Source organism: Pieris napi, chromosome 19 (assembly GCF_905475465.1).
Source record: "Pieris napi chromosome 19, ilPieNapi1.2, whole genome shotgun sequence".
Classification (NCBI taxonomy): domain Eukaryota; kingdom Metazoa; phylum Arthropoda; class Insecta; order Lepidoptera; family Pieridae; genus Pieris; species Pieris napi.
In genome coordinates this window covers 11,464,604-11,488,918 of record NC_062252.1, presented here as the reverse complement: position 1 = coordinate 11,488,918, position 24,315 = coordinate 11,464,604, and the positions used below count along the sequence as shown (strand labels likewise).

The window sequence follows — 24,315 nt, the reverse complement described above, 5'->3', positions numbered from 1 at the left end:
GTGACAGTTTTCAGTTATATTTTTTACTATAGGCCTTAGAACATATTTGTATTATTTAATTCGTTTAACAGATTAATATAATTTTCTTTATGAAAGCAAAATAATTTGTTATTCAAAACCCACCGGTTTCAAAATTGGCTCGTTGTAAAATGTCGAAATGATAAGGTTTTGTAACATCAAATAAGATTATATTTAATGACTGAAAAGAGGTGACTTACAACACTGTTAAATATTTACATAAGTTTTATTTTCTTCAAATATGCAATATAGTTGTTTATTTGCAAATGTTTCCCGACACAAATGTTGCATTACCGTAATCCCAACTCTCAAAAACTAATTTTAGAGTAAAAATTTACGTTAAAATGTACACAATCTTAACTATTATTGCCAATTTTTTATTTATAATTAGCGTAAAAGAAATTTCGGAGTTTAGGTAAAGGTAAAGATCAACATGAGCCATACATATAATGAAAATAATTATAATTACACATCCACGATATCAGTATGGTAAAAGTCAAAGATATGCCCCAACGTCTAAATATAAACAGTGCAAATATTGGTTTATATTGAAATTTAACTTCAAACTTTTTATGATTAGTGTTTTTGTATATTTGTAACGAATCAACGGGATAAAATATGGTCACAACAGAATGGACTGGACCTACTGGAAAGAGATTTATAGGACGACAAACGAAAAAATGGACAGATGACGTAATAGAACTAGCAGAGAGAAAACTGGATGAATGTTGCTCTAAAAAAATATGGAGGAGGCTTTACAAATACAAAGGATACTATCACAACTAATACTTATATTAAGAAATGTAAACTAAACATTTGTTGTATTTATGGACTAACTAGCTGACCTGGCTAACTTCGTTCCGCCCTACAACCTTATAATATCGTTGTTACTTTAATTAAACTTATCTTGGGATTTTATTAATGTTAAGTATTACATTAATACAACTTTTTTGCAAATACAGAAATGTTTTATTGCTTGCCATTGCGAAAGAAGAATGGCAGTTTTACACATTAGGCATCTTCTCTCTAGCGTCAATATGGCAATACTGCATGTTAAGCACTTTCTGATATCCAACATCTTTTGATCAGGATCAAAGCATGGTTATGCATCTCCTCATTCACCTCAAGGTCGGAATTTCTTGAACTGACACGAATTCGACGTAAAATGATGCGTAGTTTTGTCAACAGATGGCACCATATGGTTTTTGCATTCGTAAAATTAATTAATTTATTTATTGTTATTCGATAACTTATCCGATATTTTATGCTTATTCTGCTATTCGGGTCGGAAAGAAATCCAACAAATCAAAAACCATGGCAATCGGTCCAGCCGTTCTCGAGTTATAAGTGTTGTAACAAACACGACTTTCTTTTATATATATAGATTAATAAAGCTTTAATAATAATGAGAAAAGAATAAACGGAAAACTATGTATTGGACAAATTAATTTTTTTTCACCATTAGAATGCACGATTATCCCTGACAAGGCCGCTAGATTTTGAATTTTCATTACTATCACATATATTAATTAAATGAGTCACGGATGCGTCGTCAAGTTTTCCGTATTATTGATGTAGTTGTTTGTTCTGAAAATAGTTGTCAGCACGTAATTGGGTATTGATGAGATAATTAGTCACGAGTTAATTACTTCGGAATTGCTAACTTCTTATCCAGTTTTAATACCTATGGTTACTATTAAAACCTGGCGTTGATAAGAGAAGCAGATGACAGATGGAATTGTTAAGTCGCTCCTGTGTGTTCGCTCCGCTCTCTGGTCATCATGCAGCGACGTTTGAAGTTCCTTAACAAATTATTTATTTCAAATTAATATTTATGGGGGAAGACATGTCCAATGGTGTCAGTAAATTTGATTAAAAGCTATGCATCAAATTTTATAACCTTTTTTACAGTCAATAACTGAAAATGAAGATACGATGACCCTCGAAACGCTTATTTTGTTTATGTCTTAGTGATAATTTTTTAGAAGTTTTTGTAATGTTACTCTTTAGATTTTATCAATTCTCTTGCATCTACTGGAATTTATCAAAATTGGAAAACGAATACATTACAGAAGAAAATGCATTCTTGCTTAGTATAAACCGACATATTTGTATAATTCGAAATAACTTGAACAAACCTGGGGCCCGTGTATAATTTAGGCTCTTGACAGATACAAAATATAGAGTGCTGCAACTTTCTGCAAAATAGGCAAGTAATAGCCACATAAGGTGGCAACTGGGACAAAGAATGCCTTTCCTTAGACAAACAAAACAATTAACGAACGGAAGATTTCAATTAATCAAATTATACCAATCACGCTTAGTGTAGGAGTTGAATTAATGTGTTCTAAATTAAAAGTAATTGAGATTCAAAAGATTTTTAACAGGGCTACAAAAACTAAATTTATTCATAAAATTAAATGTTGATTGAAAGCCCCATACTAATTAATACATTGTATTTATGAAATAGCAGTCCCATTTGTTGTTCATTGATGTTTTCTTTGTATCAAAGGCACGCTGCCTCGCGATGTTTTTGCTTCAAGGTACGTGCAAGTGTGTACGGGAAAGAACTGTCATTTTGTGCATAGCACGCAGTCTTGATAGGAGACTATACCCCTAGGCTAATAGTATGGTGTAAATGAAATATACAATTTCAATATAACTTACATAAATATTATCTTTGACATCCGTGCATGCTTAATTGTTGTTACAATAATACTACATATAACTATTTCATGACAATATAATTGTATTTTCTAAACAATACGTATATATCTAATATAATTATTAAATTGAAGCTAAGAATATATTCAACACAAAATGAAAACTTGGGATTCACGTTGAGATATACACTACTATTCTTAAACAATTATTTTTAAAATCATGCTATTGTTCAAATCATCACTTTACTTTCCAGGAAGAGACGAATGAGTTAACTTAAGTCAATTTAGTAAGACTGTTTTAGTCTTTTTGTCCTCTTATTGATATATTATGCTGTTTCACTAAGGATCGTCTTTATGGGTTTTTTTTATGTTTTATCGAACTAAGCAAATGTTTACCATAAACTTAACCTATACGTTAAATGCCTTGTTGAAACGAAGTCGTTGAAGAAAATGAAACTAAAAGGATACGACTTAAAACTTATTCTTACTCCCGAATTCAAAATCCAATGCATTTTTCTTTTTTTTTCACCCTTAGATAAGTTAATATTGGTTAAAACACATTTTGAGTGTTCTATATATATCTTGGAACGATCACTTAACATATTCCATCCGAGTACAATGCTACGGAGAAAGATATCGGTTTAATTATTAGTTAAATATGCAATAATTCATATCACGTTGTATTCTAGTAAACATTATATTATTTTCCGTAAGTTCTCAGGGACAAAGTTGTGTGTCCAGTTTAAGCGATGCTATTACTAACCAAAATATAAACCGACAATATTTGTTGAAATTATTTTTATAAACGATAAAACTTTATACGATCGAATGTAATATGAAATAACTATACCAAAGCCACATCGGTAACTTAGTGGTTAGTAGCACACGAAGATATTATTGAAGAAGACTTTGAAAATAGTAAAGAATTGTAAAAAAAACTTGTATTACTTGCTACTGACAACTAGGAAGGAAATATTATAAGGAAATATTATATTCTGCCATAATTAAATAAAAATACTTGATCGTTTTGCTGGAACGAAAATATATATGCAGTGAATATGTTTAAAGATATTACTAAATTGGTGGTAGACAGTCCTAAAACCTGAATGAAGTGGTATTTAATATGGTACTGTCATGTAAAGAGTCTCGAGCGACCGCGGGAACTCAACGTATTTTCTGACTTACGAATTGGCGGGAAATATTACGCGCCAATTTGAGAGAAAACTTTTTTAAATAAAAAATAACATTTTCAATTAAGTATTTACTATGAATACAAGTTAATGAATTGCATAAATTTTAGCGCAATTGAAAATTAGTTTCGTTTGATTAGTGAAGTTGACATAGACGTGAGACTATGGTGCAAAGGACCGAAGTTCGTGTTTGTTAAAATGAGGTTTTTGTTATTTTTAATTTTGGCGCGGTATGGTGTTCTATGCGAAGATGACAGGTAAAAATATACATATAAAAACGTTCAAATATTAAGGTACAAAGCAAAAATAGATTATTTCATTCTTTCTATCTCTATATATCGTATGTAAAAATTTTGTGCAGTAATTTAATTTGTTTTAAAAATAACTGTCATATTGGGTATAATTTTTTTGCGAACCTTTTTTCTGTATGCAAAATATTACTTGATATATTTTCTGAGAAAATAATGGACAGTTAGTGTCAATGTAAGTTAATTGTTTTAATTAAGAGGTAATTTGTACTTTGATAGCCTACTCCACTAAAACAGTGATAAACTTTTATCTTTATAGTTTTGCAATTTGTGTGTGAACGACCAATTTATTGACTAACTTATCCGAAATAACATCCTCAACAATTTAAGATAATAAATAATTTATTTTAAATAGAAGGAAAAATAAGCATTTACACAATACTTTTGTTTAAAACAACAAGAAATAAATATTTATATCTTTAGCTGAAATTTTTCCGATTTTCATATCTTTACAATTATATTATCTACAAAATCGAGAAATTCTCTAAATCATACAGAACAGTTTAATTGTAACCAGTATCTTTATCATTTTATAAAGTCTAACTATAATAGTTAATACTTCAAAAACAAATTGTTTGTAAACCTCAAATAAATGAGTTCAAATTACTCATTACCGTTACGTTACCAAATAGGAAGTACGTTGGTGACATTGATTAGTTTTAATTCAAACAAAAAACACGTAGTAAAATATAATTTGCAAACTAATATATTTTTATGTCGAACATCATAATGATTTTATTTATATTTGAAGTCGATCTAGTCGTTTAAATTATTAAAGATAAAAATTAAATTTACCTACGTGTACTAACAAAAATAAAGATCAATAACATTCTTTTAAAGTCCACTATTATTCTCGTCAGCCTTTTTCACTTTCTAAAGGGACTTTTCTTCAGTGTTTTTGAATATGAACTCGTCACGATTATATATGATATTACGGGAAGTGAATCCCAAACTTTAGGGTTATAACTTATATGTGTTAACGATCTCCAAACAAAAAGCCACTGCTAAGAGCTATCTTTGTGCCAGCAATGTCAATGACTCGTTTCTTTGTCTTATTTCCGCGATCTCAAGATAATCAAGATATTAATATCTTGAATCAGCTTCCGATTTAGAGGTCAATATAATCTAACATTTTCAAGTGAAAGGGACATTATTACAATTATGAATATATTTATACCGATAAAGTTATTGATAATTCAATTTATAGTCGAGAGCTATTTTCATGTGATTATTGAAAAACAATAGTGAACATGTATTTTGATATTCACTTTAAACCTATAAAAAATTAACAATATTTTCAATATTGTAGACAAAAAAACGTAGGAATATAGAAGACAATAAAAAACATTTACTTTTATGAAGACATCAGTGAAATTAAATTATCCATCCGGTTGCTACCTGCTGCTAATAAACTAATAAAAGTATATTAATAAAGAGGTCAATGCATAGATTATAAGTCACGCGACTAAGCCATTCAATGATGCCTCTGCTTCCACTACTGCTGCAATATATAGCTGTTTCGCTTCTAAGCAGCGCAAAAAAGATTAACGTACAGAATATGAATATTATTATAGTTAAAATTATTTTACGATAAAGAGAATAAGTCTTTGTTCGTAAATTGTGATTTATCTAGATTTTCATTTGTTGCAATACAAAATTAACCATTATTCTAAAAGAGTATTTTATTATTAAAGTACTAAAAATACAATAAAGTTTTGTTAATATTTAGTCTCTTACTTTATAATCGATTTCTTTCATCTAGGAATATTTATATAAGAGGATAAAATAATAAATTAAATGACAGTAAAAAGCCAATTGGAAGTTTTTATTCTCCTCGTTACTTTCTTTACCGCATTTGCGATCATCATATTTGAATAGGTAATGCCTACAAACCTGTGAGACCTGTTTAATGTTCGTAAAACTATGCCCTGAGGAATTCTTTTGAGGTTTTCAAGGAAAATCAATAACCTCGGGTCTTCCGATATCTATCTACCTAGGATTCGTTTAAACTTAAGAACAAAGCATGTATAAAACTCGCTGGTTATAAAATTATGTAAAGTATGATTTAAGGTTTTTCTTTGACGTAAGAAACATCAAATTATAATTCATGTTTACTACCATACTAACCAACTCTTTAAACCACATATATTTAACCTGAAACGAACAATACCAACCTGTGTAACCAGTTAAATGCATTGTTCCAGTAACTATTATGTCATCGAGGTCCCAGACCCGCTCAAGGACTATCAAAAGACCTTCAAAGTATATTGGAATGTGCCGACAATGCAATGCAAATCGAAAAAAATACCGTTCGACGGTCTATACGAGAAGTACGGAATAATACAGAATAAAGATGACGATTTTTTAGGCGAGAGCGTCGCCATTTTGTATGACCCTGGAAAGTTTCCCGCGCTTTTCGAGACTGACAGCAGTGGAAAGTACGTTGAGCGTAATGGTGGCGTACCACAAGACGGTAATATGGAAGAGCACGTGGACGCGTTCAAGGATACAGTCTCAAAGAGGATACCTGACCCAGATTTTAATGGTAATATTTGTTTTAATTGCAAAAACTTTAGATTCATTAGAGATTTTCAGATTTAGTCTTATAAGAGATGAGAAAAGGTTAACATTCTCATAACTTCTAGAGGTCTTAAATTTATTATCACTGAAGACCTATTGACCTTAATTTTTATGTTTAATATCCATTTTAGTACTTATCTCTATTTTAATAGAATCTAGAGTTTTAAGAGCACTTGACCTAGATGAAGCGCACTTAAACTCGAACATTTAGCGTCTATAAAAATATGTTATTTTTTGTAAAATAACTGTTTGTGTATTGTCAAACTTCTACTTAATAAACTCTCTCTAATCACGAAAGTTATTTACGTATGCACTGTTTACAATTTCATTGCGATTACTTTAATAAAAATACAAACAATGAAATTCCTTAATCAAACAACAACTTTATCGCATGTAAACAGACAAGTGCAAGTAAGCGTTATACGAACCTATAATATTACATAATACAAACGATATAATATATATCATACGTCACCAGTATTGAGTAGGTAATCGTGCGGTTAGAATTATGTGAAAAATTATTTATTTCACTTGGTTCCCGCCAAGTGAAATAAATAATCTATCCTTATATAATGGTAAACCAGACACAACGACGCGATGTTCGTTTTACCGATAATTATTAGGCCTTAGTAAATCTGTCATTGGTTCCACTCAAAAACCTATCAGTCGTAGAAAAAAGAACATTTAACTAAATAACAACGGAAAAGTTGCCTTTAATTACAAATATAAACTAGTCACTACACAATCAAATACCTTACAATATAATGGAAGGACTTAATTCAATTAAATTTGAATAAATTATCAATTTCTCCCGACCAAGCGATACTAAAAACAGGAATAATATGAATATTGAACGTAGCGATAGCTCTCGACAAATATATGAACTACTAACAAATAGTACCTTCTTGAGCACAAGTTATATCTGTAATGTGAGAGGAAATGTATCATCGTAATGAAGATATTAAAAAAGAGTGAATTTTAATTTCTCGCTCGTAAGGGAAAAATTGTGAGGATGTCTTAGACTGGCTTTGTAAAACTCTACATCATAATAATTTTATAGCATATAGATGGGACGTGACAAATTAAAATCCGGACGATATCACAAACATGAGTTTTTGCTGAACACACAACAAAATCTCAATGACATAACGCCCACGGTCTACTTGTGTTATGATCTTTAACTTCGCACGTAACTAATACACCTATGATAACATAGTAACTTAATATATAAATTCTTTTGCATTTCTATTTTAAAAACAAATAAAGAGAATTACACTTTACTTAACTTCTTTACTAATGTGTAAAGAAGGTCTGTTGTTATTATTATTTTTTCTATTTAGAGCTAAGAGTTACTTAGTTTTGCATAAACCATTGCACTTTTTTAGCCGCTTTTTGTGTGCCTTTCATCCATGCTAACCTATCCTAATATTGTAAAGAATGACTACTGGGATGAATTCAAAAATTTCCTCGCCATTTTAATGCTACATTATCCCTCAGTATGATATATTTTTTGTATAACATATTTAAAAATTAATGTCCAGGCGTTGTAAGCTGGGACAGGCTCACGCTACGTAAATGTACAAAAATATTCACCGATAGGTTGAATACCCATAGTACCGAGTAATTAGATCGGCTCTGTCAAGGTCGCCGTTTACCATCAATTATCGTTCAGTGCGGAATACTCCATGACCACTGTCAATAACTATTCAGATGATTTTATTAAAGCGAGATGGTTCTATATATTTTTTTTTAATTTTCATTTCAGTTTTAAATATATAGAAGTAGTCGATACATATAAATAATATAGGAGTATCCGATATTCTTAAAAATAACTTAAAATAAGTGGTAGTATAAACCAATATACAGGGCGGTCCAAGTAGTGATCAATAATTTTTTTTTAGATTCATCACACCTACGTACGAAAATACCCCATGTATGTTCCGCGATTTTTGTAGTTTTCGAGTTATATTTTTTTTTGGGTTTTTTTGAATGTTTTCTGCCAGCGAGGTTTAAAAAATTCATATGTTTATTTGTTGTCAGTTTTTTTTAAAACGTCTGAAGCTATTCGAATATTATGTTTCTTTCCGCTTCTGATATTTTTTGCCTTAATTCTGTTTTATTGTTGTTTTCCTTCGGGTAAACCAGCTCATTGAAAAATCCCCAAACGTTGTCGATTATGTATTTAAGTTAAAGGAAGGAGTTTTGAAATTTTATTATAATTAATAGTATTTTTTTACAGTAAATTGTACCTTTTATTTGTTATTAAAAAACAGATAATTTCACTACTAGCAATAATCATTTCGAATAACATTTTGAATTTTGAGTGGTAAGACCAAAATTGTTGTAAGAACTACACGAGCTACTTCTTTTTACGGGTATTAAAATTAATAAAAAATAAATTTTAAGGTTTAATTTACCATAAGAAAAGTTAAAAAAAAAACATTTTTAATGCTGCAATGATTTTTAGCCTAACCACCTTAAAAGGCCGATTACAACAAAAAAATACCACCTAAGTACCATTATTTTTCTATGATTTTGGTAGCTTAGAACCCTGTGGAGTTTTTAAACTTAGCCAGATGCTATGGAAACTTCTATTTGTATTTTTAAATTGGCGTCGAATCTTTGGGAAAAGCTAAAAACTAAACTTCTAACTTTAAAACCTTTTTTGAGTAACTAACTATTTTAGGAAGCTCAGATTTTTTTTATTTGAACAACATTTAAGACAATTTGCATTTCACAGAACAGGCAAAATACCTACAACAAAAAAAGATATTAATTTTTGAAACCTCGCTAGCAGAAAACATTCAAAAAAACACAAAAAAAATTATAACTCGAAAACTACAAAAATCGCGGAACATACATGGGGTATTTTCGTACACCCCAAGGTGTGAGAAATCCAAAAAAATTGATTTACGTCACTAGTTGGACCACCCTGTATATCAGAAGAGTGCATAACTTCTAAGAAATGTTTCATGCTATCGGGCATTCGTATGTATGTGCATTATTAATGTAGGCACACTTTTCTTTTGATTTTATCTTGTTATTCTTTGTGAAAAAAATATTTTAAAATATGATCAGCTAAATTTAAAAAATGTAACGAATTGAAGACAATAATAAAATGCTAAAACATTTCAGGCATTGCCATAATCGACTTCGAGTCTTGGCGTCCAGTGTTTCGACAAAATTTCGGCGTACTGTCAGTCTATAAAGACATCTCCTACAAGAAGGAATATGACAAGCATTGGTGGTGGCCTGAGAGCTGGGTCACTTCTGAGGTTAGTTTGTTTCTTTATAGCTTAAGTACATGGACTAAACCGATCACACTGCACAGAAAAAAGAACGAAAAACCTATTTATCGCGCGAAGTGGTTTTATAAAGCAATTAGGTTTTATATTATGCTTTATTTTAATTTTTGCTTCTTCTTTCCTTAGCTCATCACCCATATCGATCGCCTCTTAAATTTTAAGAAACCATTAAATCAATATTTACGCGACACTGTAAGTATTAATAGTATTTGTAACAATAATTGAAGTTATGATTCCCAGAAACCCTGACGAACAAACCAGAAGGATCTGCATGCTTATGAAAATCAATATAACAGAAACGTTTTAATTTAAATACCGCACTAATTGAAGTTGGCATATGATGTGCCCTAGATCATAAGGCGTGTTTCGTCCCATATTCTATAATAATTGAGATGTGCACGCGCAGGAATGCGCTTTTGTATCTATGTACTTTTAATAAAAAGATTACTAATAAGTTGTTTTCATACAGATCTAGAGATCATTTTCTGTAAAAGATAGCATCGTTTATCTACTCTACAGGGTAGAACAGTATTTTTATAGTTTCTTCTTCTTTTGTTTTACTTTGACGATCTTTTTCTAATCCTTATCATAATTCGTAATGTTATTTAAAAGTTAGGGCTTAAATTGTTTTCAAAAAACCGAAAAATATCTATTTATATCTATTTTTCTTGAAAAAAAGTAAAATTGTCTTAGGATTAATTCATAAAATCTGCAGTCCTTCCCCACTGGTGTAATTTGTAATTTATAACTCGACGATGGCTAATTACTTAATATTAAGTTAAAATTACTTAATAGTTCCTACAAATTTATTGCAGGCAAAATATCGTTTTGAATCATCGGCTCGTGAGTTTATGCAGACGACGATTTCCATCGCCAAGCAGATGAGGCCTAAAGCCCGGTGGGGCTATTACGGGTTTCCTTACTGCTTCAACATGGCTGCCAAAAACATGGCAGAGGATTGTCCACACAATGTCAAAGAAGAGAATAATCAGTGAGTTTCACATTCTACTCTTATAGACAAGCATTGTTTAAATTGTGTTGGAAAAGCCTACAGTCTAATTATATTTTAGAATCTCTAAGAGGTCTCTAGAAGTCTGGGTATGAATATTTAATAACGTTACACTGGTTGATGATACCTAATCTATCTTTACTTGACTATTTCATGACTATGATCATATTTCATCACATAACCGATTAAACCTTTTACTACACTTAGAAAAATTATCAGTGATGTCGACAGGAACGTTTCCACTTCTCTCCTTACTGAGCGGTTTTTTTTTTAATTTTTAACTACCTGTTAATGTAATGTTTTAGAATCTACTGGCTCTGGGCTGAAAGCACTGGCCTCTACCCTTCAATCTACAGCTCACAGAGCCTGTCATCGTCGGAACTGGTTTCCCTTATCAGGGGACGAATCCGAGAAGCCTCTAGGCTGCAGGTGAAGGGAACCCCGATACTTCCCTACTTCTGGTATCGTTACAGAGATGGAGGGTTCTTGAGAGAGGTCAGTTTACAACATACATAATTAAAAATCTCATTTAATTACTTTTTTTAAATATTTGTTATATTCTCAAAATTAACGTATCATCTCCTCTTTATGTATCTGCATTTTAAGCGAAATTGTTAAGATCTTTTGAGTCCTTTTGTCAATTTGCATTGCATGTCCTGTAGGTTTTAGCGATAAATCAATCTTTATAATAGAAAATAATGAATATACTTACAAAATTCTTACTTTTCAATTATATTATTTCAGAGAGACCTATCGAGGGCTCTGGAAACTATTTATAACTCGGAGGCCTCCGGTATTATTATTTGGGGAAGTTCGAGCGATGTCAACACTGTAGAGAAATGTACAAAACTAAAAGACTACATACGTGAGACTTTCGGACCGTACGTTGCCAAATACACTAAAAACAATCGGAAAGTTCAAAACGACGAAGAATTCACCCCGAAGCCCGCGATTGAGGAAAATTATTTTTTTCCCCTTCAGGCAAATATAGAAAACTTCGCCGAAGAGAGTCAAAGTGAGAGCAATATAATGAAAGAAACTCCAGTATTAGATAAAGAATATTTAATTGATAATTTAACTAGCATCATTTTTAAGGTCGATGGTGATAAAGTTAAGGACAAATACGTTCTAAATAATATTTCGTCTCCAGCGATGACGGAGGCGACATCTACTACAGATCTAAGTATGACTCAAATACGTGAGACTAGCGAAGAATTTACTACAGAAACATCAAATACAACTAACATCTCTTTGGAATTTATTTTTTCGTCTGAAATAACTACTGAAGGTGCGGAAACAACAACCGAAAAAAGTATAGACGCGTCCGAAGAGAAACTAATGATAAACGATGAATTTATCATTTTATTCACAAATCTATCATCACAAATTTTAGACTTTACAACCGATAATGTCGAGAAACATTTAGATTTATATGAACCCAGTACAAGTAGTCGTGAGAGAACGAGTGAGTCGCCAGACTTTTACACTCCGACAGAATCTGTCGACGAAGTGGTTAGCTATGTTTATAATTCATAATTTATTTATTTATTAGGAGAAATAACACTTTTGTGTTTTTATTTATTGTCGTTTATGCTTTAACTTTTGTCCTCTATTATATATTGTTTTTTTTTTCAATATTTCTTTTGCCTTTTTTTAAATAAGTACTTCGTAAATCTCTCCCATATCTAATTTTAATTCTGATATTGACTGTTAGAAATAATTACGAAATTCCGTTATTAGATTAATAGTTATAGATCTGTACATGTCATTAAAAGTAGGTATGTATGTATGAGTAAACCAAGAATTGATCGAAGACAAGATTGCCCTAATCTAGCCCGAGGATCCTAATTGCTGAGCTGAGAAGTGAGAGGCACTAATTCTCTTATTTCGCCGCATTGATGACTATCGGCACTGATTCCACAGCCAGTAACACTTTGATGTTATTCTACTGCTATATATTATTAGACTCTGGTTCGCATGAACCCTACTTATTTATGATCTATGTCTATGAAGATGCTTGTGTTATTTTTTGTAATACTTATTTGATTGTGTGAATATGCAAAGTACCTTTTAGATTTTTATTATAAAACGTTTTGTTTAGGATGACAAATGTATATTATTTAAGGTGTCTTTTTGGTTTAAAAAATAAGGCTTTTGGAGTTGGAATCCTCGAAATCCCCAAATGTACATTATTGGGAAGTGTAATTAAAATTTGCTTAGTATTTTGATAAGGGATTTTCTAACTTTGAAGGCACTTACGCGCCGCACACTATTAAGGTATTCATGCGACCTGATGATTTATCTTTGAACACGCACAATACACATCATGTCCAACGTTATCAATAAATTTCGCCAAATAAAAATTCTTGGGAGTGTAGACAAGATTTACATACTACTGTTAAGGCATCTTGACCTTGGGATCACTCGAACGGGATCACAAGCGTTGGATGTAGTTAACGTCTCGTCTTGTTTCGTCTATTGCACACTAGATGGCGCGGGCACAGCGAGAGACTGACTAATGAAGATGGAAAGAAAAATAATAGCAAGCCAGAACAGTAGTACCTATGTAATGTATTAGTCTTTATAATATGTAAAAATTTTAAGCCTTTAGAAATAATACTGCCTATTTAACATTTTTTTTATTCGTAATGTGTGTGATGATAAATAATACATTAATTGTAAAATGGCGTCTAGGTCAGTAACATAGTTGTGAACAATAAAATGTTGTACAAATTTCATTTTGTTTCAATCATATCTTTTGCGTTCCTCATCTAACGTAACTTAAAAAATGAAACCAGAATGTAGGTCTAACACAATTTTATTACACACCGAAACCTTTTTATTCTAAGTTGGTAGAGTTTGTGGTATGTGTTGGTTCTAGAATATCAATACATAATAACTATTACGTATATATGATATTCCTCACATATTGTAAGGATTACACAATTATACAAAAAAGGTGTAATACAATTATTGTTAATATTACTATAGGTAATATAAAATTGCAACCCAAACGAGGAGATCTGAAGATTTATTTTAATTTATATTAAACATGAAACGTTAAGTTGAAATTAAACGCCATTTCAATGACAATCTTTAAATAAACGAGTACTGCTTAAGTACTGCTTCTATAGTCAGCCAGCTATCGATAGAATAGTAACAATAGATTTGTATAGAAAACCTAGGAAGTGCTTCGTGGGCTTATTTGTAACCAAACGTAAGCACTAACATGCATCGTTGTAAAAGGATGCGTGTAGTATACAAAAAGTAAGTATTCCACATACTTTTTGTATCGACGAGTTGGAAGGGTTATAGAATGAATACTTGACGAAACTATCGCCATTCAAGGTGCTTCGAGGTTGAAGTGGATGGACGTAAGCATTGAAAACCATGCGACCATAGACAAATGATTCCTTATCTTTGTCTATAAAATAAACATAAAAAGTCAAGATCAACCACAGACAACAGTATAACAGTAATTTTTGAATAAAAGTGGCATTTCATCGTCTGTTATAAAATTTCTATCGGGTCTTATACTTGCAAAATTATTGTGTTTCGGTTCAGTAATGACATTAAAATTTGACAATTTCTGAACTCTAGATATATCTCTGATCAATTCGTTTAACGTGTAGCCTGTGATGAGTAACGGTGTCTTCAGTTTGGAGATGCATTTGATTGTAGAAGGCCAGTGATCTCTTCCATTGTAAATCGATGCCCTTTCGATGCTTTGATTAAAGGAACACACTGAAAAGAAATATACCATAAATACTAGTAGTTTTCCATAAGTATTAAACGCGAACCTTCGAGGGCCTCACTATGGGCTTTGGTTCGTGAGTAGTTATAAAAGGAACGTTAATATTTGAAAAATATTTCGTATTTTGTTTCTATTTTAGATTGTTTGCTTTATTACTAGCTGACCCGGCGAACTTCGAACCGCCTAACAGTCAATGAATGTCGTGTTACTTTTTAGCTAAACTAATTTAGGCTTTGATGAACGTAAAACAATGATACAAAAAATATATATTTATATAGATAGAAACAAAAAAAGTATTTTATTATGATGAATGATGATGAAAACATATTACATACAGAATGAGAATAAAAATAAAAAAAAAAAATTAAGTACTTCAAACTCATGTCAGAAAAAAAAGATTGAAAACTATGTTGTGCAGATTGGGAAAAAAAACTCTAAAATTGAGGTCATCTACATCTTTATTTTTAGCGGCCAAAATTGCTCGCTCACTTAACCATTTAGTATTTTTGTGGTTAGCAATGATATCCGGGAATACTTTGTTGATAAGCTCGTATTTTGATGATACGAAATTGCAAAAATTTGGAGGAAATGAAATCAAACCGCTCGATTTGTCATCAGGAACACGGCCATTACCGATAGTCAGCAATTGCTTTGAGAAATCATAGGTATTATTTTCGGGAATTAAAAATTAAATACATAATTTTCGAAAATTAATGTCTAAAACAAACAAATATAACAGTACCTGAACTTTATAGACATTTTACAAAAAATAAATTTCTGAACGCACACATGATGTCTTCAGAAAAAAATAAAGTTGTGGCTTAAAGGTCTCAGCAACCAGGCCATAAGGACCAAAAAAAAAATAGTTGTTACACTATTTGACAGGATTGGACAACAAATGTTTGACATGTAATAAACAAATCAGCATCTATTGAAATGATTAAGTATTCATTACACATATCGAGTTTTCATTGTTTTTAAGATGTATTCTGCTATTCGGGACGGAAACAAATCCAACAAATCAAAAACCATGGCAATCGGTCCAGCCGTTCTCGAGTTATAAGTGTTGTAAGAAACACGACTTTCTTTTATATATATAGATAAACAAACATTTCGTACTATAGGAAAATTACAGATAAAATATCTGCTGTGTAAGAAATTTGTCAAAAATCCTACCCTCCAAAACGTTAGTTTAACCCATATTCAAAAACATGTCTCAAGCCACAATCTAATCTTAACACGTTCACTGCGGCAAGTAAAATAATAATGTTTCATCAGGTGCGGCGGCGGGCCAAAATGCGCCCCCAATGATATTTCCGCCGGTGCGTGGCAGGTCTTTCTAGACCCAACAGCACTAGGATAGATTAAATTGCTATAACTTTGTGGAAACATAATGTATACATTTTTTTTTATATTGTTAGAATGACCTTGAACCCAACTTCCTTAGGTTTGATTCGCCCCGGGATCTGGCAAACAGGAAATGAGAAATAAAGGAGGAAAAGCGGCAGGCCGATATCGACCTGAACCGCACTAGAATATATTTTTAGTAGTGATGGGACAGAGAAATATCGAAAATAAAACAGAATTATCGTAAACTCAACTCAAACTCAAACTCAAAATATCTTTATTCAAGTGGGTAACCAAGTACACTTTTGAATCGTCAAGTTAAATTAATCGTAAATTTACATTTACTACTAAAGGAACTGAAAAATTTATTTATTTACTTATGTATGCCTGTCTTGGAAACAGAAATACTTTTTATTTTTCTTAGTGGAAAATATTTCTTCACTGCTGTCACTATCACTGTCAATAACTGCAAGGCGAATTACTCTATTTTCCTAAATTTGTATTTTTCTTGTATTGCTTGCCATGGTTGATAATATCGAACGCTATGTTAGATCAGTTAGATAGCACAACACTAACTGGTCGGGCGCGCGCTCTGTGCGGTATCGGGTCGCCAGCTGCCTGTTGGGTGGGCGGGCTGAAATAGGCCCACTGCCGCACTCAGCGGATGCAAAGCAGCGTCAGTGCGTGGTAGGTCGATAAAAGCCTGCCGTTATGTTTTGATGGGGAAAACCTACAATTTTGACCGCATGATGAAATATATATTTGTCCCTGTCGAATTTTTACAAACACCTGAGATAATCGTTACGCACCAGCGAGAGGGACATAGATTTCTTCGTCCGCACCAGCGGAAATACCGCGGCAGGCTGATATCGGCCTGTTACGCAGTCAACGTGTTAAGCACTGTGAAAACAAAGTTAAATACAATTTTTACATTGAGTGGGTTACATTCAGTGTAATGTAAAATTTTAGAATAAGCTTTTGTAAAAACATTTTATGGCTCAGAACTTTTTATAATTGAGAGATTTTATAATATTACCGATGTCGGGTTCCAAAAACTCGTCACTGTTAAAATAATCTTGATAAGTCTTTTTGTCTATAAATTTGAACAGAAGCCGCTGACTACTTAAACGACAGGTCTCACATAATCTGAAACAAAAGATAATATCTGCAATTTTTTTTGTATTGACATTGAGTAAATCACATTAACCTGGTTTGTATGAAATAATTTGTTAAAGCATTAACTGTAGGAACATTTCTTAGCCTTGGCTAATTGTAATTTTGTTAGTAGTATATAAGTTATAAATTGTGACGTGCAAAAGGACATTGTGAACCGTATGTACCATCAATATTTTAAATTTTCATTAGAGCCTGTAAAACGTGACCGCTTCTTATTAAAAAATAAAACTGGAAACTCATTGGTATTTTTATAAAACAAAGGGCCAACTTGGTAGAAACTTTATAAAAGTCAGCTTTGCTCGTTAATGACCATTAAAGCATTGTTTCATTGGAGTAAAAATGGGGTTTTTACATCTGCCTTCTCATTATTCATGATTTAAAGTCGGCGCTACTTACTTAATCTTACTAAGCAGGTCCAGTGGTAGGTTGGAAGGGTTGAGGTCACGACTAATGAGAACCACCCTCAGATCCTTTACATCAGGGCGAAGGTGGAGGAAGAAGACCTCCCACTTATTCAGTATATCTGCCTCGAATTGGAGTTCAGCACCCACTATGTGAATTGTAAGAGTTGATTTCTGTTGACGTTTTCATAATATTATTTACAGCAGCAAAGTTTAAACACCTAGAAGATTTTGATTTATACCAAAGACAATTGTTATAGTCAAAGAAAGATATCAAAGAGTGACGGGGATTAAAAATGGGCCAGAAAAAAGAGACTTATCTCCAATACGCTGACGACCAAGTAATACTTGCGTATGGTGAAGGTATTGCAGGAGCTGGTAACTGTTATGAAAAATGCTTTGACTGTTAAGAAGTGAACATAGGAAAAACAAAATCTATGGTATTTGAAACAGGTATCAATAGAACTGTATGCGATATTCTGAGAGATGAATAAAAAGTGGAACAAGATCATATGTTCATGTTTTTAGGATGTATGAAGCGAATGCTTTGGTGGTTTGGCCATGTAGGACGGACTACCTCTTCGGGAAAAAGGCGTGATGACATAAATAAATAAATAAAAATATTTGTATATTAAATAGTTACTACATATAATATTTAAATCAGGCAATTCAAATGTTATGCGTGTATTTCTCAATTTTTCACGTATACGATTTAGCACTTAGCTTTAGTTTGCATGCAAATTTTCACAAATATACTTGTAGGAAAACGCCAAAGAACGACTTCTACATACTAGGAGGACTATAATACTATACCTTAGTCAAACCATTGAAATTCTTGCCGTTCGTCTGATAGCAATAGGCTGCTGTGAGGGGCGCCGTCGCTATTTGAGTCACGGCTGCATAATCTACGTCGCTCATATCTGGAAAAATCCAATGAATGTTATTATTCATTGTTACTTTCGTACACGACCAAAAGGGTAATTAACGAGGGTAATATTTGCATAAAATTGAAATTTATGTAAATTAATACGAGTTTAGTGTTTCTAAAACATGATTTCTATGTAAAACTTAAGTAAAAATTGTCTTCTAAGTTATTTATTTCAAGGTTTGTTGATATTTATGCGTTCTATTACAAATACTTGAGCCCATGGCATGAGATAAAAAGTATCACAATTATGCCATAATCATTATACTACGTAATATATATAGGTATATAAATAGGAATTATTTATATTTTTGTACATTTGTATCGAATAATCTCTAAAGCTTCTTCAACATACGCTACATTGATTTAAAAAACAACGCTTTCTATGTATAAAAAGCTTAAATCCTAAAAAATATCTCCTTACAATTATAAAAAGCCTTTCTTACCAAGTTTCTCCTCATATAATGAAGCTAATACTTCGTTCATTGTTTCCGGGATCTGATAGTCTGCTGGCATTACTTTAGTGGGTAACGTTGGCTCCAAACGACCTAGTTTTTGTTGGTAGCTGACCAACTTTTGATAGAGAGCGTACGACTTGCACCAACGTTGGTGAGATATTGGCAAATGTTCGGGATGCTCCGTGCAGTAAGATACCTATAAATTGAATAACAATACATTGTAAATTTACTATACTTCGATCATAATATATTAGATTATATAGAATAAGCTATTGACATTAAAGTAGTTTTTTAGCCTAAAAAAATATAAATACTGGAAAGACCATAGTATAAACAACAAATCAAATGTAAATCGTATGTTATAGACAACGAAACTATGTTTTATGTACTACTTCACCATTCCCTTCACCGTCGGTTTTATTTATTTATTTTTCAAGGCATATGTGCCTAACACACTTTGTAGATTTGGATGAAAACATGCATCAATTTCCTATACCATATGATCTTGAATTGGATACACTAGCAAATAGTAAATTGTAGGCTTTGACTTTTAAAGAGTTCTAATATTAGCTGTGCCAAATAAACAAATATAATAATTAAAAGCTAAATTGGCAAATGCAAAAAAAATATTGGTTTAAATAACTTTTAAACAGTAAAGCTTTGGCTTGTAATTTAAGACTGCCTAACCTACTTGGCGCCGCAAAAATACTAATTATAGCACTGAGCATTGGAGATTCTCTGCTGTCTTCCAAATGTTATATCAATCAACACAAGTTGCATTGATTGTGTAAGACTATTCTTCAATTATTTTTATTACGGTCCAATGTAATCATATTCGATAGTCCACGTTCTAATTAATTATTTCATTGGAGTTTTTGGGAGAGAGTTCCAATTATATTATTATAACATTTCTAGTCTTTTCTAGTGTCTTTTGACACTAGAGTTAAAAAAAATAATAAGAATAATTTTATTTCAAAATCAAACCTGTCTACATCCTTGACAGTCGGTTAAAAGACCTTGCCTCCATTCTCTACAAGCACTATTATTGCAAATTCTGGGATATAGCAGTGCCTCCTGCTCCCACGGGACTAGTTTTCTTTTTAACATTTTTTCGCATGATATTATTAACTGCATTCTTAGTACTCTGTAATCCTGTCCTGTTATGTTTTTCGCATCTCCGTAAATAAATTTTTGTTCTGAAAAAATAAAAATTATGTAAAATAATATTATTCATTAATTTGGCGCGCAAAGCTGTGTAAATACAATAATTATTACCTTTTAAATGCGCCATTGTACACACAACGAAGCACAGAAACTGATGCTGAGGCCAATCTTCATCTTTATGTTTTTGACTACAGTAGAACAACAAGTTGCAAAATTTACAAGCGACTCTAGAACCCAACTCCTTCGTACATACATGACAGAAATTTGGTAAAAACACTTTTCGAAAACTATATTTATACACAAAATCACTGCTATCAGAAGTTCTGTAAGTGTACGATTCCTTAGATGCTTGTTTCATTAATTTGTTTTTTGTCTCGGCGTCTTTTGTTTGCGCTTTCTGTATTTCATTAGCGTCTCTTATTTTCACTTTAGCTGTCATTGTATTCGGCGGTTTATTCTTTTCTTTTTTATAGTCTGCCTTATTCGATTGTGCAGGAATGTTGGGATGACCTAATAAGTTTTTTGGCTGTGAAGCAGGGTTTACTTTAACAGATTTCGCTTTTGCATCTTCTTCTGGTTCAGTAACACTTATTTCAGGGTTTTGAAACAACTTTTTCTGAATCGGTAATTCACTTGCCTCTTTAGCGATCATCTCAAATGTATCATTAATATCTTCAGTGCTCGATGTTAAAGCGTCCTCAAACTTTTCAATTGGTTCATAGACAGCTGGTAATACTGTAGTTTCTAGGGAGTCTACTAAAATGTTATCTTGATTAGAAGACTGCTGTTTGCCTTTCTTCTCCTGAGTATCTGACTTTTTATCTTTGTTTTCATTTTTGTCTGTTTCTTGTACGCTCTTATTTGAACCGGATACATTTACATTGACATCGCAAGTAGTAGTAGTAGTAGTAGTAACACAACAGGCTTCAGGTGTTTTTTTACCCTTTTTCTTAGTCTTGCTTTTCTTGTCTTTTCTTGCAGGGCACACAGGAGGGGCAACTGATTCTGGTCTTCTGTTAATCTCTTCTAGCATATTTTTTTCTGTCTTGTTGGATTCACAGGGTGTAGTTAAAATAATTTCTTCTAACGATTTTTCCTCTTGCGTTGCAGTTGAATCTTTTAAATTATATTCTAGTACCTCTGCAAATTCTCTTTCAGCATCTAAGTCGTTTCTTTCTAATTCAGTAAGTTCAGCCAGGGATTTTTCAATAGTCATTTTCAATTCCTGTACTTCTTGGGTATGAACGTTTTCTTCAAGTGGCATATCTTTTTCAGTGTTATTTGTCGTTTCAGTTTTTATTTCTATAACTTCTAAATCTAAAGGATCATGTTTAGATCTTACTTCTGGCGATTCACCTGAACCTTCTACAAGAGGAACTGACATTAAGATGGGAATGCCTAGTTGTGCCTGATCTGGGGAATTAATTTCACGTATAACCATATTATTATTGTTGTCAAATTGCTGTTGACTACTAGATCTTGGGTATTGTATTAAATCTGGCGTAACATTTGATTCTTTTTCTTTTAAATCACTTTGTAAATAACAGCTGGAAATATTTAACTGCATATCACTCTTATTAAGTCCTTTATCTATACCTGGTATAGTTTCTTGAATATTCTCTTTGTCAGTATGTTTTCCTAATCTCTTTTTCTTTCTCGATGGTCGTGCTTCCGTAAATTCCGTAGTTTTATCGCTTTGAACATCTTCACAGCTTTGTTCTGTACTTTGGTCATTACAAATTACTTCTAATGTAATATTTTGTTCACTTTGCTTTCTCGAATTATCATCGTCATTCATGCAGTCTCTTATTTCTGATTTTAATAACATGACATCTGCATCCTTATTATCTTTAATAATTTTGTTAACGTCTTCAGGAATTGGATTATTTGATATTGTTTCTTCGATGTCAATTGCAGGTGTTGTATTTTTACCTTTCCTATTTTTACGCTTTTTATCTACAGGTTTGGCAATAACGGCTTTTGGTTTTGTGTCTTCGATGACTAAACTAGTTATTTCTTCAAACTTTTCGATTTTATTTTCTTCCGTAACAATCGAGGAAGGATTACTCGTAGCTATAGCTTCAACAACCTTATTTTTGTCTTTTTTGTTCTTCTTTTTCTTTTTACCTGTTGGCAGTGCTCCTGGTAATTGGTCACATTTATCCGTATTTTCTTGCGCCAAACCCTCTGCATAACTGCTATCAGATAGATATGATTCTTGCTGACATTCTCCAGGTTCCAATAACTTTTGAAAAGCCGATGTACAAGATTCTAATTCTGTGTTATCTGAATGTTTCTTTTTCTTTTGTTTCTTTATAGGAGTTGCATTTTTAACACTTGAAGAAACATTTTCACTTACCAGTCCATCCACAAAAACGTGCGGTATGGATTGTGTTTCATCCGTAAACTCCTCTTCGGTCTTATTAGTATTTTTCTTACCTTTTCTTTTCTTTCGAGTTGTAATGACTTCATTTCCTCTATCAATATTTCCCTCCAATTGTTTAGGTTCATTAAAAATATGAGGTTCAATATTCGGTGCTTCAGAACTTCTTAAAATGTCAGCATCAGATGCAGGTTCATCTCTTTTCTTTTTTCCTTTTTTTCTTTTCGGTTTTACTGGTGCAACTGGTGCAGCTTCAATACAGACATTTTCAACTTCCGGAACTAACCTCAAATCATCGTTTGAGCAAATATCATTGTCCTGATTCACAAATTCTTCAGTTTTAGTTTCTTCTAAGTTTTCATTGATTTCACTAAGAGCTGAAACTGCACTAATATTACTTGATTTTGGCTTTTTATGTTTACTTTTCTTGGAATTCATTTTGGTTCACTTTGCACCCACACTTAAATATACTTCTTAATAATTAAACACGCGTCTGTATTGACTCAATTTCAAATTACGTCTGATTGGATTGTGTGTCACTTGTTATTCTTGTCTTAAATTTTCACGTGTACGTACTAGAAAATGTCAAACGGATATTGCTTTCGAAAAACCGACCTTAAGGAGAAATTATTTGATTTGGTTTGGCTTGTATACTGATATATTTGAACTGTGACGAGGAAGCGTAGGTTGCCAAAACTGCATGCAACTAGAGTTAGTTACGAGTCTATTATTAAATTGCACGTACTGAAAAATGTTAGGCCATCTGATGCACTAGCTAAATAAAACGGCTATCACTCTACGAATAATAAAATAATATAGAAGCCTTTGAAAACGAATGCCCTTGACAGAATTCCACAAACTTTTTTATTTGTGCTCGTAAAAATCCTTAACGTTCTAGTTCAAGTCAGACAAATTGCACAACTTGTCCTACTGTTTTGGATTATGCTATAAACAGAATAATAACGGATTACAATAATCTCATAATTTATAACATAAATCCGATTTCACACATTTGACAGCCGCACTTAACTTTGATAAAAGAAAAAAACACAATACAATCTGACACAATCTATAGCCCAGCTGATGCCTTTGCCGGTCAAGCGTGCTTTGATAGAAATCTGAACTAGTTAAGGGATATTAAACTTTATTTATAAATACTTAAGGCTAACGACGAATTGCGGGGTGTATGATCGAGAGACCCCCGTTTTAAAATGCTAATGAAGGGTTGAAGCACCCTTGATATGGAATAGGAGTCGGTGAATAGTCCATTTTTATTACATATATTCTATATAAATTTACTATTATATAATTATTAGAATAAATATAAAAATTGTATAATTTAATATACATATTCTCCAAATCCAAATTCTCCAACAGTCAATATAAACTAGATCAATTTGATTCTCTCGAGGTTTCAATTTTAAAAAAAATCTTTCAAATTTATGTTTGTATAGTGGCAAAATTGTGGAATGACGTTGTCGTTCCATTTTACCGAGTGTACATAATTTGATAATAAATGTAAACCAAATAAAGTAAATAAAACCGTACAATTAACATTAAAATATACATGTCTATGTTTAAAACATAACAAACAGCTTTTTTAATTATTTAAAAAACTGGTGTAAGCTAAAATC

The 24,315-nt window shown here is 32.0% G+C and overlaps 2 protein-coding genes across 3 annotated transcripts; one reads left to right on the top strand and one right to left on the bottom strand.

The window, feature by feature from the left end:
• Positions 1 to 3,812: 3,812 nt before the first annotated feature.
• LOC125059141 (hyaluronidase-like) lies at positions 3,813 to 13,809 on the top strand. 2 transcript variants are annotated; one of them, XM_047663379.1, is made up of 7 exons: positions 3,813 to 4,128; positions 6,384 to 6,724; positions 9,895 to 10,034; positions 10,880 to 11,055; positions 11,379 to 11,568; positions 11,818 to 12,088; positions 12,169 to 12,310. In XM_047663379.1, the coding sequence occupies exons 1-7, from the start codon at positions 4,070 to 4,072 to the stop codon at positions 12,177 to 12,179; spliced, it is 1,188 nt and encodes a 395-aa protein (XP_047519335.1). In that variant the 5' UTR covers positions 3,813 to 4,069; the 3' UTR covers positions 12,180 to 12,310. The 2 variants fall into 2 exon arrangements, with proteins under 2 accessions (XP_047519335.1, XP_047519333.1); XM_047663377.1 differs by having other exon boundaries at positions 11,818 to 13,809.
• A 66-nt stretch (positions 13,810 to 13,875) lies between these two features.
• On the bottom strand, positions 13,876 to 23,216 carry LOC125059140. Its single transcript, XM_047663376.1, has 7 exons — positions 20,410 to 23,216; positions 20,119 to 20,330; positions 19,123 to 19,330; positions 18,565 to 18,671; positions 17,747 to 17,925; positions 17,211 to 17,320; positions 13,876 to 14,817 (listed from the first exon to the last, which is right to left on the bottom strand). Exons 1-7 carry the CDS (start codon positions 23,117 to 23,119, stop codon positions 14,525 to 14,527), a joined length of 3,819 nt encoding a protein of 1,272 aa, XP_047519332.1. The 5' UTR covers positions 23,120 to 23,216; the 3' UTR covers positions 13,876 to 14,524.
• Positions 23,217 to 24,315: the final 1,099 nt, after the last annotated feature.